A 16276-nucleotide genomic window follows, 5' to 3' on the forward strand; every position below is an offset into this window, starting at 1 on the left:
ACAATACATGATGATATCCATCACCTGCAGAAGAGGAGGTGGAGAGAGAAAAGAAGACATGAGTGGAGGAGGAGAGAAGGAGGCAAGGAATAGGAGGTCATGGTTTCCATTATGGCTGTGTTGGTTTTTTAATAGAACAAGAATAGAATGCTTTTAAGAGATTTTGGTAACCATTTCTTAAACCTCAAATATGCAACTGGGTTTGTTTCACTCAGATTGCCCATACCTAGGCCTGTCACGATAATTAATTTTGTTGGACGATACATTTTTCTGGAAATTATTGCGATAAACGATAATATTGTCGGCACCGTTTTAAGACCATTTTAGACATAATGATAATATATAATAATAATTCAAGTACATCCTTTCAAACATAACTTTTTATTGAACATTCAACATTGCAAATGAAATGTGAAATAATATTAAAATATATAAATTATATATAATAAATAAAAAAATTATAATTAAATTATAATAAATAAATTAAATCACACACAACCAAAACAATAAATTAAATAGAGTCAGGCTGGAAAACAGAGCTCTCTCTCTCATATATATAAATAAATAAATATGAGCACACATTATCTCACAAGCAAAAAAAACCTCCTTAAAACAACAGTCAAGTGTACAGTCCACTGTCAAAGACCCAGATGCCTCAACAGGCCATATCCAAATCTGTTTTTCTAAGTTTTCGAGCAAGGAACACCAACATGTTTGCATTGTCGGGCGGGGGCTCTCCATCACCAGCTGCCGTGTTTGCTCCCAGCTGGAAAAACGGAATGGGGTGGTTGTGTTTTAGGTGGTTTAAAATGCGTGGTATTGCCTGCTTTTGTCGCTACCTTTTTTAAACCAATAGGTACGTAGGTTCGCCTCGTTGATTCGGTTTGAATCCAAAATACTGCCACACCGGAGAATCGAGATGTGTAGGTTTTGTAACCAATTCCATTTCACTTTAAATTCCCCGCGAGTAAGTCACACGTTGTCTCCCGCTTGTCGCTATATTATTAATTTGGCTGCTACGCTGCTGCACGTGCACGCGGAGTGTCCTGACCTGGGTGTGTGTCAGCCCCGCCCCTCACAGCGTGCCTGGCAGCCACAGCGCTCCAGGCTAAAATGCTGGTCACATCTTTATGTAAACGGCAATTTATCGAGCTCAGAAAAGTTATCGAGTCCATTTTTATTTATCGTACGATAAGTCAATTTATCGATTACCGGGACAGGCCTACCCATACCCATAAAACATGCATTATTTGTTAACATTTACCTCGACCAGCAGATCCACCACGTCTCCGGGCATCTTCTCGATCAGGATCTCGATGACTCGCAGTATCTCAGTCTTGGCTCGGGCCAGAGTGGTGGTGTGAACGTTCTGCTGCGACTGAGAGTTGGCCTGAGCTGCGTTGAAGCGATGAACCTGGAAAACAGAAATATTGGAAGAGAATATCAGAGACATGAATCAAAGAGAAACACACAAGAACAATACGGGATTCGGTTTCTCAGTTGGCTGTGCATGGTTTCAGAGTGTGTGTCTTTTTTAAACGACCACCAATATGATACCTGCATTTTAATCCCAACACCAAAACAATAACTGATTAATACCTATAAACCTTTTCGGTTCAAATAAATGTCTGTTTAGTCACTATCTATTGCAGATGGAGGTAACCCAATGGGGACTAAGCCAGGGTCTATTGATGAAAGTAATACAATATTTATATTTTCACATCAGGATGTCTATGGCAACTTTCCATAAAGAAATTCTGTACTAATTTACTTTGAATACAAACCAAACGTTTCTGATTGCTGCAGTTTCAAATTAAAAACATTTATACCCGTTGAAACATGGAGGCTTTTATTAAAGAGTAATCACAGAAAGTGAAAGTGGCTTGTATCTGTTTGACACTATCCCTCCACCAGAGTCAACATGGAAACAGTGGGAACACCAAAAGAGGAAACTCTACTAAAAATCAGGCAATACGTGTGTAATAATAATAATACTTTTTATTTTTTCAAAGGCGGCTTTCAAAGCTCTCAAGGTCGCCGTATAAGGTACACAAAACTAAAAACTAAATAAATCAATAAAAACAGAGGATGTGTGATGTGATCATTGTGGATGTGTGAAGAGATGTGTTTTGAGACGTGCTTGCCGATGACATTTTGAAGCCGCTGTATGGGATGTTTGTGAATTAGTTTGAGCATTTCAGCCTCACCTCTCTGGCGATGGTGGTGATGAAGGCCGGTGGGCGGGCAGTGGCGATGAGAGAGAGGGCGTGGCGGGACGAGCGAGCCGAATCTGCTGGAGGGTTGAGAGGCAAACCCATGGTGACACTGTGGAGAGAGAGTTCAATATAATGTGTTAAAGGTCACCTATTACACTGTTTTTCATCAATATATTACAGGTCTCAGATATATACAGAGCCTGTCTCTGATTGGCTGAAACACCAAAGAGATCATTGCAGCATTACCCATAACCCCCTCTGTTTCAGCCCTGTTTCCAAAGTGCTAATCCTCTGTCTCCTCCCCACGCCCCTCTGAGAGAGATTTGGTTAAAAAGAACACAATGGTGCTCTAGGAGGACATTCGGGTGATAAGGTGTGTGGGGGGGGGGTTACCTTGGTTGCTGATTGGCTAATGGTTACTCAAGCCAAAACATCGTTATGACATCATCAAGTGGCCAAAATCTGGTCGGCTCATTTTCAGACAGGTTTTTATAGAAATGGATCAAAAAGAGAGAGAATCTTTGTTCCTGAAACTTTCAGAGTCTCTTTCCACAGAGGGGACACATGTTGATGTAGAAGAGACATGAAGAAGAGGGGACACATGTTGATGTAGAAGAGACATGGAGAAGAGGGGACACATGTTGATGTAGAAGAGACATGAAGAAGAGGGGACACATGATGATGTAGAAGAGACATGGAGAAGAGGGGACACATGTTGATGTAGAAGAGACATGAAGAAGAGGGGACACATGTTGATGTAGAAGAGACATGAAGAAGAGGGGACACATGTTGATGTAGAAGAGACATGAAGAAGAGGGGACACATGTTGATGTAGAAGAGACATGGAGAAGAGGGGACACATGTTGATGTAGAAGAGACATGAAGAAGAGGGGACACATGTTGATGTAGAAGAGACATGAAGAAGAGGGGACACATGTTGATGTAGAAGAGACATGAAGAAGAGGGGACACATGTTGATGAAGAAGAGACATGAAGAAGAGGGGACACATGTTGATGTTGAAGAGACATGAACAAGAGGGGACACATGTTGATGTAGAAGAGACATGAAGAAGAGGGGACCCATGTTGATGTAGAAGAGACATGGAGAAGAGGGGACACATGTTGATGTAGAGGAGACATGGAGAAGAGGGGACACATGTTGATGAAGAAGAGACATGAAGAAGAGGGGACACATGTTGATGTTGAAGAGACATGAACAAGAGGGGACACATGTTGATGTAGAAGAGACATGAAGAAGAGGGGACCCATGTTGATGTAGAAGAGACATGAAGAAGAGGGGACACATGTTGATGTAGAAGAGACATGAAGAAGAGGGGACACATGTTGATCTAGAAGAGACATGGAGAAGAGGGGACACATGTTGATGTAGAAGAGACATGAAGAAGAGGGGACACATGTTGATGTAGAAGAGACATGGAGAAGAGGGGACACATGTTGATGTAGAAGAGACATGAAGAAGAGGGGACACATGTTGATGTAGAAGAGACATGGAGAAGAGGGGACACATGTTGATGTAGAAGAGACAAGGAGAAGAGGGGACACATGTTGATGAAGAAGAGACATGGAGAAGAGGGGACACATGTTGATGTAGAAGAGACATGAAGAAGAGGGGACACATGTTGATGAAGAAGAGACATGGAGAAGAGGGGACACATGTTGATGTAGAAGAGACATGGAGAAGAGGGGACACATGTTGATGTAGAAGAGACATGGAGAAGTGCACTTTGCATAATAGGTGACCTTTAATGTACAGTTGTTCCTTAGTTTATGTCATTTCTGCCCATTTTCATTTTCATTCAGTTTCATTCCACAGACTGTTAAACACCTGAACTTTTTAAAGAACATCCTTAAACATTCATCTGTTAGCATCTTGCAAATTATGTATCTAATATATCATATTCCATTTACTTGTATATAGACTCTTCTTGCACGATTACTATTTATTTGTATTTACTTGCACCATTGTATCTGTTTTATTTGTTCTATGTCCTATATATATATATATAACGTTGCACTGTTGGAGGAGCCTCTGACTGACGTTCACCATTGCCATATCTACACTGTAGCTACTGTGCACATGGCAATGAAGCCTTGAATCTTGACATTTGCCTGGGAAAGGACGGACAGACATTGCAACTCAAATAGCTGAAGTCCGAGTGAAGTCATAAATCACTGGTGTTGAAGTCAAAGTAAAAAAAAACGCATTTGCGATTTCGTGTGGCGATTTCAGGCTAGGTTTATGTAGGACTTAGTCAAAATAAACAAGTGTGTGTTCATGGTAATAAAGGAACATGTCACCCTGTGCAACTGATGTGTTTTTAATGGTTTTTGGATAACAATGGAGCTGTATGGCACAGAGAAACGATATATCGGGCTATTATGTTAGTAGACACATTCATTGTTGATTTGAGTTTTGTTTACAACTAGAAACATACAAAATGAGCCTCATCCTTTAAAGGAAGGTGCTATAATGATCTGAAGAAGAAAAGCCTTTTTATAGACATGGGGAGAAAGAGAGATGACACGGAGAGGTGGCAGAGAGATGGAGCTTCACTAATATATGGAGTGAAGAGATTAGCGGGCAGCTTATAATGTCAAGGCCCATTCAATGGGAGCCATTCACCGGACGACGGCATAATGGACTCCCACAATGCAACAGGAATTAGACACTAACCCTAACAGCTGGCCACAAGCTCCTCTGAGTGTGTGTGAGAGAGATAGAGAGAGGGGGGGGCGAGCAAGGCAGCTTGTTAAGGAACGACTCAGGGGAGAGAGAGAGTGTGTGATGGGCGGCCGAGCTGCACAATTCATCTCCTGTGATCACAGCCTCAGCACCTGTAATTAATACTGGTAATATATTGGCAATATATCAGCAATATTGAAATGTTTAATTTCATTTAGAGAGGTGGCTGTAATTGGAAACAGTCACAGTGTTGATATAGGGCAGCAGGAGAGCAGGGAGCTAATTGTACTGAGAAGCACCGAGGTTAATAACCAACATTAAGAACGTTTAATGAAATAATCTGGATTAGTATTACATTTGTAGGAGACGGTCACACATGCACAGAAGACACACACATGCACGCACACTAAGACTATAGAGAGAGGAGTTTCTATACACACATTTAGACATGTACTCTATGTATGTACAGTATAGAATAATAGTTAGGCTATAATTGTGCCTTAAAGAAGACACATATACAAAAATGTAGAGTTTCCCAGTAAAGAAACAATGAACTGGATTATACAATTAAAAAACAACTACTGAATTGTGTAGTTGACAAGAAACACTCATGTACAAAATCACACACACACACACACACACACACACACACACACACACACACACACACACACACACACACACACACACACACACACACACACACACACACACACACACACACACACACACACACACACACACACACACACACACACACACACACACACACACACACACACACACACACACACACACACACACACACACACACACACACACACACACAGTGTGAGAACCTGGCAACATGAACTGCATTCACAGCCAGTATCACGCTGACATTATCCAGTCAATACTGAGTCACACACATACACACAGTGGAGATTGGATGTATTGATTTTTTTTATGCGAGGGAGGGAGGAGGACTAACCTCGATCACATGACGAGAGTCACTGCTGCAGAAACCCAGACAGTGTGTGACTGACTGACTGTTTTACGCAACCAGTTACAGGGTTACTGGATGGTTCAGACCGTACAACCTCTCTCTGTGCATGGGTGCTTACAAGCTAAGATACAAGTTCATTTAGGTGTTTAGAAACAAAGCCTTGATTTGTACAGAGGGTAGAGTGACACGGCATGGATTTTTGCAAACTTGTGTTGTTTTTTTGACAGTGTTTGCTGTTGTTGTGACATATAAAGCTCCTTTTTGGTTGATGTCTCCATGCTTTAATGTTCAAAAAGCTTGTTTTTCTCATACTGCCTGTTCTGCAGCACCTCTTTTCACCCTCTGTCTGAAACCTTAGTACATAGACCTTTGATCAGAGCGTCCTTAGCAGTGGTCTCATATCAAAAAATAATGTTTAAATAGACCAATCAGAATTGTGTATTCAACTACTCCGTGTTTTAATTAAAACCTGTCCAATCAGTTTGTTCACATGATCAGATCAACTAATGATTCATTCCAACAATCACTCAGCACTATTACTAAACTAAATGTTGATCTGGTTTAGGATCTGTCTGTCCACTAATGTTTGTTAGTGTTACACACACACACAAACACACCCTACAGACATATCTATACTCATTTAACCTGACTGACCCAGCTCAAGTTTCAGCCTTAATGAGATCAACTCATGTTGGTCAGTTAGATTTCCCCACACACACACACACACACACACACACACACACACACACACACACACACACACACACACACACACACACACACACACACACACACACACACACACACACACACACACACACACACACACACACACACACACACACACACACACACACACACACACACACACACACACACACACACACACACACACACACACACACACACACACACACACACACACACACACACACACACACACACACACACACACACACACACACACCTCTGTGTGACCTCTGCTCTTCACACATACAAAATGGTGCTTTTACTTAACGACAACCTCTCAATGACTGCAAAGTTTGTCTGTCATAACCTTTGACCTCCTCTCTACTGGTTGTGATGCTGATGGCTGAGACGAACCTTCACACACACATGTACTTAGTTCAAGAGGGCCAGAACTCATCTCTGGGTGACTATCAGTCGATACCTGTTTCTCTGACATTCACTGTCAGCGTATCTGTTGTTATTTTGTTTTACTTGGCGCTTTTATATAATGTTACTCCTGGCACCAACACTGCTAAGGTATGTGGTTTCTTTTTGGATTAGCTGCTCTGAATTTAACGAATGAGCAGTCCCATTGGCTGTTAAGGGCAAAGGTTGCTAACAATAAAAAAAAGAACACTCCAGCAGCCGTATTCCCGCCGGTAAATCGAGGCAGAAATCCGCTTTATGTTTGGTTTATGTTTGGTCTTAACGCACCTTTAAAAAGGGTTTGACCTTTGAGAAACAGGAAATTGCTTCACAAGCTGACCACTGGTTTTTCTAGAAAGAGATCCTGAAGCCACATGCACACAGACCGAGGACTCGCATGTCAGAGGGACGCAGACATCGTTACATCATCATAATGTCCTGCAATCTGGTTACAGACTGGCCTCCATAACTCAGTGTGTCGGCTCTGTAATGCCTGAGTGTTTCTGTGTGTGTGTGTGTGTGTGTGTGTGTGTGTGTGTGTGTGTGTGTGTGTGTGTGTGTGTGTGTGTGTGTGTGTGTGTGTGTGTGTGTGTGTGTGTGTGTGTGTGTGTGTTTATATATTTATCCATATTTGTATGTGCAGTGTGTATTCATATATTTAGGTATCTCGTACAGCTACATTGGAACGTTGCTATGATGTGAGCTGTATTGAGCTATATCAAATACATGTCTTAAAGCTCTCTGTGCTCGAGGCACTAACACCGTGTTACCATTCTGAGTCCAAGCGAGTCTAGACAGATCCCAAAGAAGAAAGTTAAAGAATAATCCAAACTTAATTGAGATAGAAATCTTTAGTGATGGCGAAGCTCGTTCACAGACAAGTTTCAAGTCCTTTTTCTCAAGCTGTTTTACATCTACAATTTGACGTTTGTTTTGGTGTAATGTTATGACAGATAGCTCATCCCGCAGCATCCCTTATTGGCAAAAGCATTTTGAAAGCGAATGCTCAACACCAGGGTTTCCGCTAGGATTTTTTCTTGCCGGTCAAATGTCCGTAAATAATTTATTTTACCGGACAAATTTGAAACTTACCGGTCATGTTTCAATAATAACAACATAATTACATTCAAACAAACTACTTGTAGTAGATGAAGTACATTATTCAAAAGTTTACTTTGAATACTCTCTCTCTCATATCGATTAGATCCAGCTCTCCTGATCGGCCTTTATAGAGAGCACCGATCAAACTATTAAGAGTGAATATCGGCCGATAATGATCGGCGGCCGATTGATCGGAACATCCCTAATTATTACCGGACATTTTGACCGGCAGGTTTTGAATTTGCCGTTTTTTTAATCAATTTTACCAGCTAAAAAAACGGTAATTACCGGCTAACGGAAACCCTGCTCTACACGCATTATGACTCTATTGAAAGATTAGACAATATTGGTCTCATTTGAGTAGGAAAACTTTGCAACATGTTTAGAAAGATTCAATCTGTTAAGTAGTATTTACATTGTTACTCTACCAATTCTTCTATAAAGTGAAGATGTGTTTACCTGCTTTTGACACATGCTCTGATAGAATAACTGTATGCTGTTGAAAAAACCCGATAAACAAAGTAAAAAAAAAGATTCCACCTTTCTTTGACTACAAAGTGTTATTTAAAATATGAATTCCGCAGGTCCTCTTTCGGTTTCATTATATATTTAAGTATAGAGTTTTAAAAAATGTTAGGTAAATATAGTTTTGTCATTAGTCTGAGGTGGACTCACTTGGTCAGCTGCTTGTCGGCGTCAGCACAGAGCTCCAGGAGCCCCATGAGCACCGCCGACACGTCCATATAAGGCTCCCACACGGTGAAGCCTCGGCCAATCAGATCGATGGCGGTGCGGCGGATGGTGCTGTGGGGGGGCAGCTTGGGGCTGGGGGGCTGCAGCAGCAGGAAGGTCAGCGCCTTACCTGCAAACGGTACAAACGGGAAGGTGAGAATCATGTCGAGAAGCAAACACTCAAAACACTGAAGTTCCATCAGCTATCGTGACAGAAAATAATTTGTACATATTGTAGTTAAATATATGACCATATTAGCCCTGGTGTAAATACAGCTACAGCAATTGAACAACTAATCAATGAGCTGATCAATAGAACTGTTTTTCATACTCGATTAATGTTATATGATCATCTTAAATACAAAATGGCTGATTTTGGCTTCTCAAATATGGATATTTCCTGCTGTCTGTCATTTTTAAATCCTATTAAAGCAAATATCTTTGGGTTTTGAAAAAAACTGAAGTAAGATGTCAGCTTGGACTTTGAGCAAGACAGTCAGACAGACATTTTGCACCTGTTTTATGACATTTAAGGACAAAACTATTCACCTACTTACATACATTATATATTTGGCAGTTTAATTGATGTGAAAAATAACCGTTGGTTGACCCGTCACTGTAGAGACACACCCACGATTGCAACATGTGATTTGTGTAAAGATTATGCTTTCAAATGAGGTTTGGGTAAAAATGCTTCAACTTTCGAGCCACACACACACACACACACACACACACACACACACACACACACACACACACACACACACACACACACACACACACACACACACACACACACACACACACACACACACACACACACACACACACACACACACACACACACACACACACACACACACACACACACACACACACACACACACACACACACACACACACACACACACACACACACACACACACACACACACACACACACACACACACACACACAATAAAGACAGCGAGCGGGATGGAGGTCACTTCATAGCTGACCTGACATTTGAGCCAGTCTCTGTGGGGACAGGCTGACCATTAAGGCTCCATCCCTCAATAACTCGCACCACCCCTCCCCCCCAAACCTCACCCACTGAAGCTTGAGGTCCAGAGCTTTTAGCAGATTCTTTACAAAGTGCTTCCAAGAGATAAAGTCAGAGGAAATTCAAGACAGAAAGATAAATAACAAACATCTGGTGTCATTTGCTACGCGAGAACCAGGAATGAACTCGTCTTGTATGCATTTATTCAAAGCTATGAGAAGTATATCAGTGTATATATATATATCAGAACCAGATTGAACATTGGGAAGGTTGTTTAATTGTTGTTGCACTGTTGGAGGAGCCTGTGAGCTAAGATTTTCATTGTCATAACAACACTGTAGCTTTGTACAAATGACAATAAAAGCCTTGAATCTTGAAATCTGTATCCTTCTGCTGTCTGAGACCACTCAGGGATCAATAAAGTTTATTGTATTTTCACTTTAAATGTAAATGGTACACAGTCATTATATAAAGAAACATATTACATCAAACAGATCATTTACTATAGGTATTTATAATGATGTGGTGGCTCTTAAGGTCCTCCAGACGCACGCATCATCTGGATCGCCTGGCATTTAATCATCAATCCCCCCCTTAAATGGCAAACCCCCTTCCTTATTGGTTTACATCTACACACACACACACGCAGCTTATGGATGGGGCTATGAAACGTATAGCTACAGGCTAACCGTGTTAGCATTGCTGCGTACGACGGTTATAATACATTCCGGAAGCTTTAACTGTGTTAGCATCGTTATGCTACGTCGTTACGGGCGACTAAGACTGTAAGAGATGGACCTCCGAGCTAATAATGTTAGCAGTTATGTTGAGGCTTTTTGCGAAGAGACAAAGAGTCAAACATGCCGGTGTGTTGTTATTCTGCAGTCCTGTGGTGTGGAATAATCAGGAAAATAAATACGAACGCCCCCCTTAAATCAAAAACAACAACTCGGAGCGAAGTTGAAACACTAATTTCCGACTTCCTATGACGCAGAACAATGGCGGATGGAATTAAATACATTTTCTATTACCGCAATTAAAATAATGCGTGCCATTTCTTTCTCACTTGTGATTAATGTTTATTGTATAAGGTTGTAACTTGTTGTTGTTGTTGTTGTTGTTGTTGTTGTTGTTGTCCCCAGACAGTGAGCTAAATTAATTATTATTAATTATTTATTAGCATTTACTCTGATAAGCAATATTTTTAGGGAATGTACTGGTGCAGGGACAAGCCTGGGACCAAACCACTTTTATAAAGCTTGAAAATGTGCAGCATACTTGGATAGCATGTAAACAAAATAACTATAAACAGCTATAAATGTTTTGTTAAATAATCTAGCATTAAAATATAACATCCTCTTTATAGAGCCTAAATTGTTTACGCATTATAACCTAAAAATCATGTTTTAACTCTTCCAAAAATAGGAGATGGATCCATCAGAGAGCATTATCAGTGCTTCAGTCACAACAAGCTAACGGTGCTGTTAGCTTGTTGTGACTGAAGCACTGATACGGTGGTGAACTTTGACCCTAAGATGGTGATTAGCAAACACCATTAAGAGCTCAAATCAATCATGTTTTTGTAACACACATCAATATACATACATCAAAAAGACTATAAATATCACCAGTGAGGAACTTTGACCTCCAGCTAGTGATTATTAGAACTCACTTAGCCTGGGCTTTTTCCACCTTCATTTTCTAAACAGTCTTTCTTAAAAATATACAACTTTTCTGTAGAAACTGTCGAAATGTAATGAAGACAAGATGTATTTTTGGTATACTGTATAGGGAAAGTTTCCATTCAATAAAGCATCAATTGAAGTTCAAGGATCCAAGTGTATTATAAATTACAATATTTCTAACACTTAACAATCGTTTTATAACTATTTAATGCATTCTAAGTGTTTATTAGTTACTATAAGTGATCTTATGACCTTCCTAGAGTATAGGAAGATATAATACAGTACAAGCTGGTTATGTACTCTAAGCCAGGGGTTCCCAAAGTGGGGGTCGCGACCCCCCGGGGGGTCGGGGGACCCCGAGTGGGGGTCGCGAGATGATTACGAAATAAAAATGGAAAATAAAAAAAATAAAAAATTGATTAATTTTTTTTATAATTTCTTTTTTTTGAATTATTATTAATAATAACGAGGCTCCCCTTTTGACAATCCACTAGCGCAGTGTTTCTCAAACTTTTTCATACCAAGGACCACTTAACCAATAAAAAACACTTTTTGTGAAGCTGCTGTTGGCCTGTAGAAAAATGTAATCATAAGAAATGACTCTGGAAAAGCTGCAGATAGAGCCATAAGAATTGAATGCAACTGATTATTTCATGTTTCATGTTTTTTTTTTAAGGCAATAATTTAAGCTTTGTTAGTTCCAGGTTTAATGTGTGCAATAAGTTCATTTCAATACGTTTTGCAATAAACATTGAACCAGTCCGGCCCTCCACTAGTACCCATTTTTTTATTTTGGCCTACTTTGTATTTGAGTTTGACACCCCTGCTCTAAGGGGTCATTATTTGCTTTAAGTAAAATGAAAAACATCTAATTAAGTCCATGCATAAACTGCTCTTTTGTGTTTTAAAATGTTTGACTCACTATATGCATATAACGGATGCTGCTAATTAGTATTATACAATGCTATAAGCAGAATATAATATAGCATTACAAGCACGTTCGTTTATAATTAATTTAGACAATGGCATCATACTGTAGAAGGTGAACATCATTTTACCTTTGATAGAAAAATCAACCAAACATTAGTTTCAAATAAACTGATAATCAATAAATGAACTTGGTAGGTGACTGTGTGGGATGTTAGGATGGGTTGGCAGGCGGTATAATTGGGGGGGGTCATGGGGCCAAAGGTCACCAGTCAAATTCAAACCCTGACTTTACGAATATGCGCGAACGTGCTCTTCCCCCCCCCCCCCAACAACACATAGCAGGTCTCAGAGGTTATGATGTCAAAGGTCAATGGTGTTCGCAGTGACGGGGCGTGTGTGTGTGTGTGTGTGTGTGTGTGTGTGTGTGTGTGTGTGTGTGTGTGTGTGTGTGTGTGTGTGTGTGTGTGTGTGTGTGTGTGTGTGTGTGTGTGTGTGTGTGTGTGTGTGTGTGTGTGTGTGTGTGTGTGTGGTTGAACCTGCAGAACCACATTTGCACATAGAAGCCATTATACATATTATTTGTCATGTACTAATTAAGATGGCCGTTGACAATCACTGCTGTAATTGGCTAGATTGACCATAGATTTACATTTCAACACCTCCTATCTGGTCTGTGAGCAGGAAGTGAGAAAGGTCCCAACTCGGGTCCATTTCTCACGGCGGACATCTTTGTTTAAAGGAAAGCCCCGACCCAAATGAACCAATAACTATTGACAAAGCATCCGCTGGCCATAATGAGCTGTTAGTTAGAGCAGTAAACATGTCACATTAACACAGAGAGGGTGATTAGAGCAGGAGGAAGGAGGGAGGGAGGAAGGAAGGAAGAAGGGAAGGAAGTGGAAAGGAATAAAGGAGGGAGGGAAGTAGAGAGTGTGAAATAGAGACAGATTGGCGATGTCTAAAGTTTACCAGGCCGAGGAGACCACTAACAGGCTTTCTACTTTCTTTCCTCCATCTGCCCTACACCCCTCCTTTCTCTCTCTCTTCCTCCGAGCTTAAATGAGAGGTGAAGGTAAATCAATGTTGGGGACTCGGTAAGTGGATGAGAGCCGGACTGGACTTGCTGCATGGAGAGAAAAATAAATCCTTTTTAAAATGGCCAAAACCAATTTAAAAAGAGGAAGAACAAGAGCCAGTGAGAGCGAGAAAGAAAAGGAGAAAGCTTTGTCTACTGCAAAGATAAAAAAATATACAATAATAATTATTAAAGTAGTATTTGATCAACAACTAGTGCATACATGAAGAACACCTGAGGTTGGCTACTGTACCGTTCCTGGCTAACTAGCATGCTAGCAGTGAGATTGCTAGCTGCAAGAGTGCACCAATTAGCACTTCATATATTCTCTTCATCACCTAGTTCCTATTTTTGGAGGACAAGCTAATTACGTTAGCTACAGTAAGCACAAGTGGTGTTGGAAACAAGCACTTACTACATTTGATTAGCCATTGTTAAGTCTTACATGGCTAACTAGCATGCTAGCTGTGAGATTGCTAGCTGCAAGAGTGCACCAATTAGCACTTCATATATTCTCTTCATCACCTAGTTCCTATTTTTGGAGGACAAGCTAATTACGTTAGCTACAGTAAGCACAAATGGTGTTGGAAACAAGCACTTACTACATTTGATTAGCCATTGTTAAGTCTTACATGCGGCTCACTGTAAGCTTTCAGAAGTTTTAAATCAGTAAAAACGTATCCTCCATTCAATATTAAGTTAGCTACCTTAAGATAACTATGTTCAATTATTTCCTATTCCTAAATAAGTGTGCAATTCTGCTAAATATTTGAATACCAGGATGCTAACTACTTTGCTAGCAAAATAAAGTTGCTGGTCACTAATGCGGAAAAAACACACATTGAAATATAAAAGATAATTGCGAACTTAATTGAGAGTGTTCTTGATAACACTTGGTTCACTGTGATGAAAGGAAAATGCATTCATCTGTTTCCCTTCACTACTGTTGGGCGAATATTAGAAATAGTGGTTTTAAATGGTTTTAAATCTACAGAAAGTAGTGCGCAATGAGATGAAGTTATTAAAAGCACAAGTCAAACTTTGAATGAGGTTTGGTTTCCATCACCTGCTTGTCCCTGTACAATTTCTGACTCACAATAAAACTCCATTTCCAATCTGCTCTCATGAATGTTTTAAAATGCCAGCGTGGCGGTGTATGAGGCTCAGAGGGGACTCGATGCTTTCTGACATTTACTGTGAGCAAAACTGTCCAGAGATGATACACAGAGGTACAGTTAGTGTCTTTTATCCTGTCCAGTCACATCCTCACTTCCTTCTGTCATCATCTGTCCTTCCTTCCTTCCTTCCTAGCTTCCTTAGGCTCAATCCCCCCCCCCTACATTTCCCTCCTCGCCATATGAAAACATCAATCTATACTCTGCTGTATAGACTACTGTACCCTCCCTCTCTTTGGGTGGACAGCTCTCATTCATCACACACACACAGGGCTGCGCGCCAACAACAGCGATCCATCTTTCAATTTCATAACAGAGAGGAGAAGGGGGGGGGGGGGGGGGAGACGGAGAAAAATAAATGAGAATTGGAAAATGAACGGAACAGGGCAGGAATGAAAGCAGCAGTGGAGAAAGAAATCTCATGCTTTTCACAATATCTTTAGGTGTCTCTGCTCACGTTATTAATTAGGTAATAACAGTCTTTTATAGGGTTCGGCCATTCACTGGGGTCAGATAGAGAAGCAGGTTGCTATATGGAGTCAGGGTGAGTTTAAATATCAAGCAGGTATGATGATATTTCATTTGTTTGCATGTTTGTTTGTTCCTCTATTGTTATACTGCTGTTCCTATTTATTGTTGTGTTGTCTGCTGTACTCTATTTAATTATGTTTTTATTTTCTAGTCTTGTTGTGGTCATTTAACATGTTGCCAAGGACAACAGTTGAAAATTAGCCTGCTGGCTAATACTGGCTCATTTACAGCAATGTGAATTAATGTGCACTGTCCTTTAAATAAATAAACAAACAAACAAACAAATATCATCTTTCTCAGTTAGTTAGTAGATAGCCTACTGTCCTCCAAAAAAATAATAAAAATTGATCGTTTATTTGCTAAAATGCCTTAAAATGCCATATTTTTTTGTTAAAATAATAAGGAAAGTGGCTGTATCACTTATGTTTTTTGTGAAAAAGCAGCATAACGTCACAGCCTCAAAATCATATAAAAAAAGGGGGGGGGGGGGGGTTTATTCCCCGTTTCCATTCACCCGGGACATGCAGTCAGAATTACATTTCTCGAGCCAAGCTGTGCAATTGTACCAAAAGCTTTTTCAAATAAACATGATCCATCATTTTAAACACTTGTCTCAAAGTTCTACTGAGAGTTATCAGAGGACGTGATACACATGGATCGGCCGTGATGGCTGACTGCATGGAGATCTGCATCCAGGTCAAACTCCCGGCTGACCTCTCTCTCACTGCAGCAAAAGTTTTCCTGCTCAGTCGCTTGTGAAGAGCAGCAGCATCACTTTCTGGAAGTATTATGTCTTCTTTCTGAATTCATCGGGTCCCTTCTAACATGTCACATAACTCTTTGTCTCGTGATTCCTGTGCAGAACGTCATAATGACCATGACAGGCACTTACTTAGTGTCTGTGTTAAATTCAGTCAGACTAAAAGACAAGTGCAGGAACGAAT

The 16276-nt window shown here is 40.4% G+C and overlaps 1 protein-coding gene across 1 annotated transcript in view; it reads right to left on the reverse strand.

Moving 5' to 3' along the window:
- Positions 1-9932, reverse strand: part of LOC307027023 (WD repeat-containing protein 7-like) — a gene marked incomplete at its 5' end in the record, with an annotated part of 24346 nt that extends 14414 nt beyond the window's left edge. Inside the window, 5 exons of the mRNA XM_079695203.1 lie at positions 1-24; positions 1265-1414; positions 2208-2325; positions 8837-9023; positions 9893-9932. The exon at positions 1-24 is cut by the window's left edge and continues 59 nt beyond it. Of these exons, the coding sequence (XP_079551329.1) occupies positions 1-24; positions 1265-1414; positions 2208-2325; positions 8837-9023; positions 9893-9932 (519 nt within the window). The remainder of the gene's footprint in view (positions 25-1264; positions 1415-2207; positions 2326-8836; positions 9024-9892) is intronic.
- Positions 9933-16276: the final 6344 nt, after the last annotated feature.

The sequence above is a fragment of the Notothenia rossii genome (assembly GCF_949606895.1).
Source record: "Notothenia rossii genome assembly, contig: scaffold_307, whole genome shotgun sequence".
Taxonomy (NCBI): domain Eukaryota; kingdom Metazoa; phylum Chordata; class Actinopteri; order Perciformes; family Nototheniidae; genus Notothenia; species Notothenia rossii.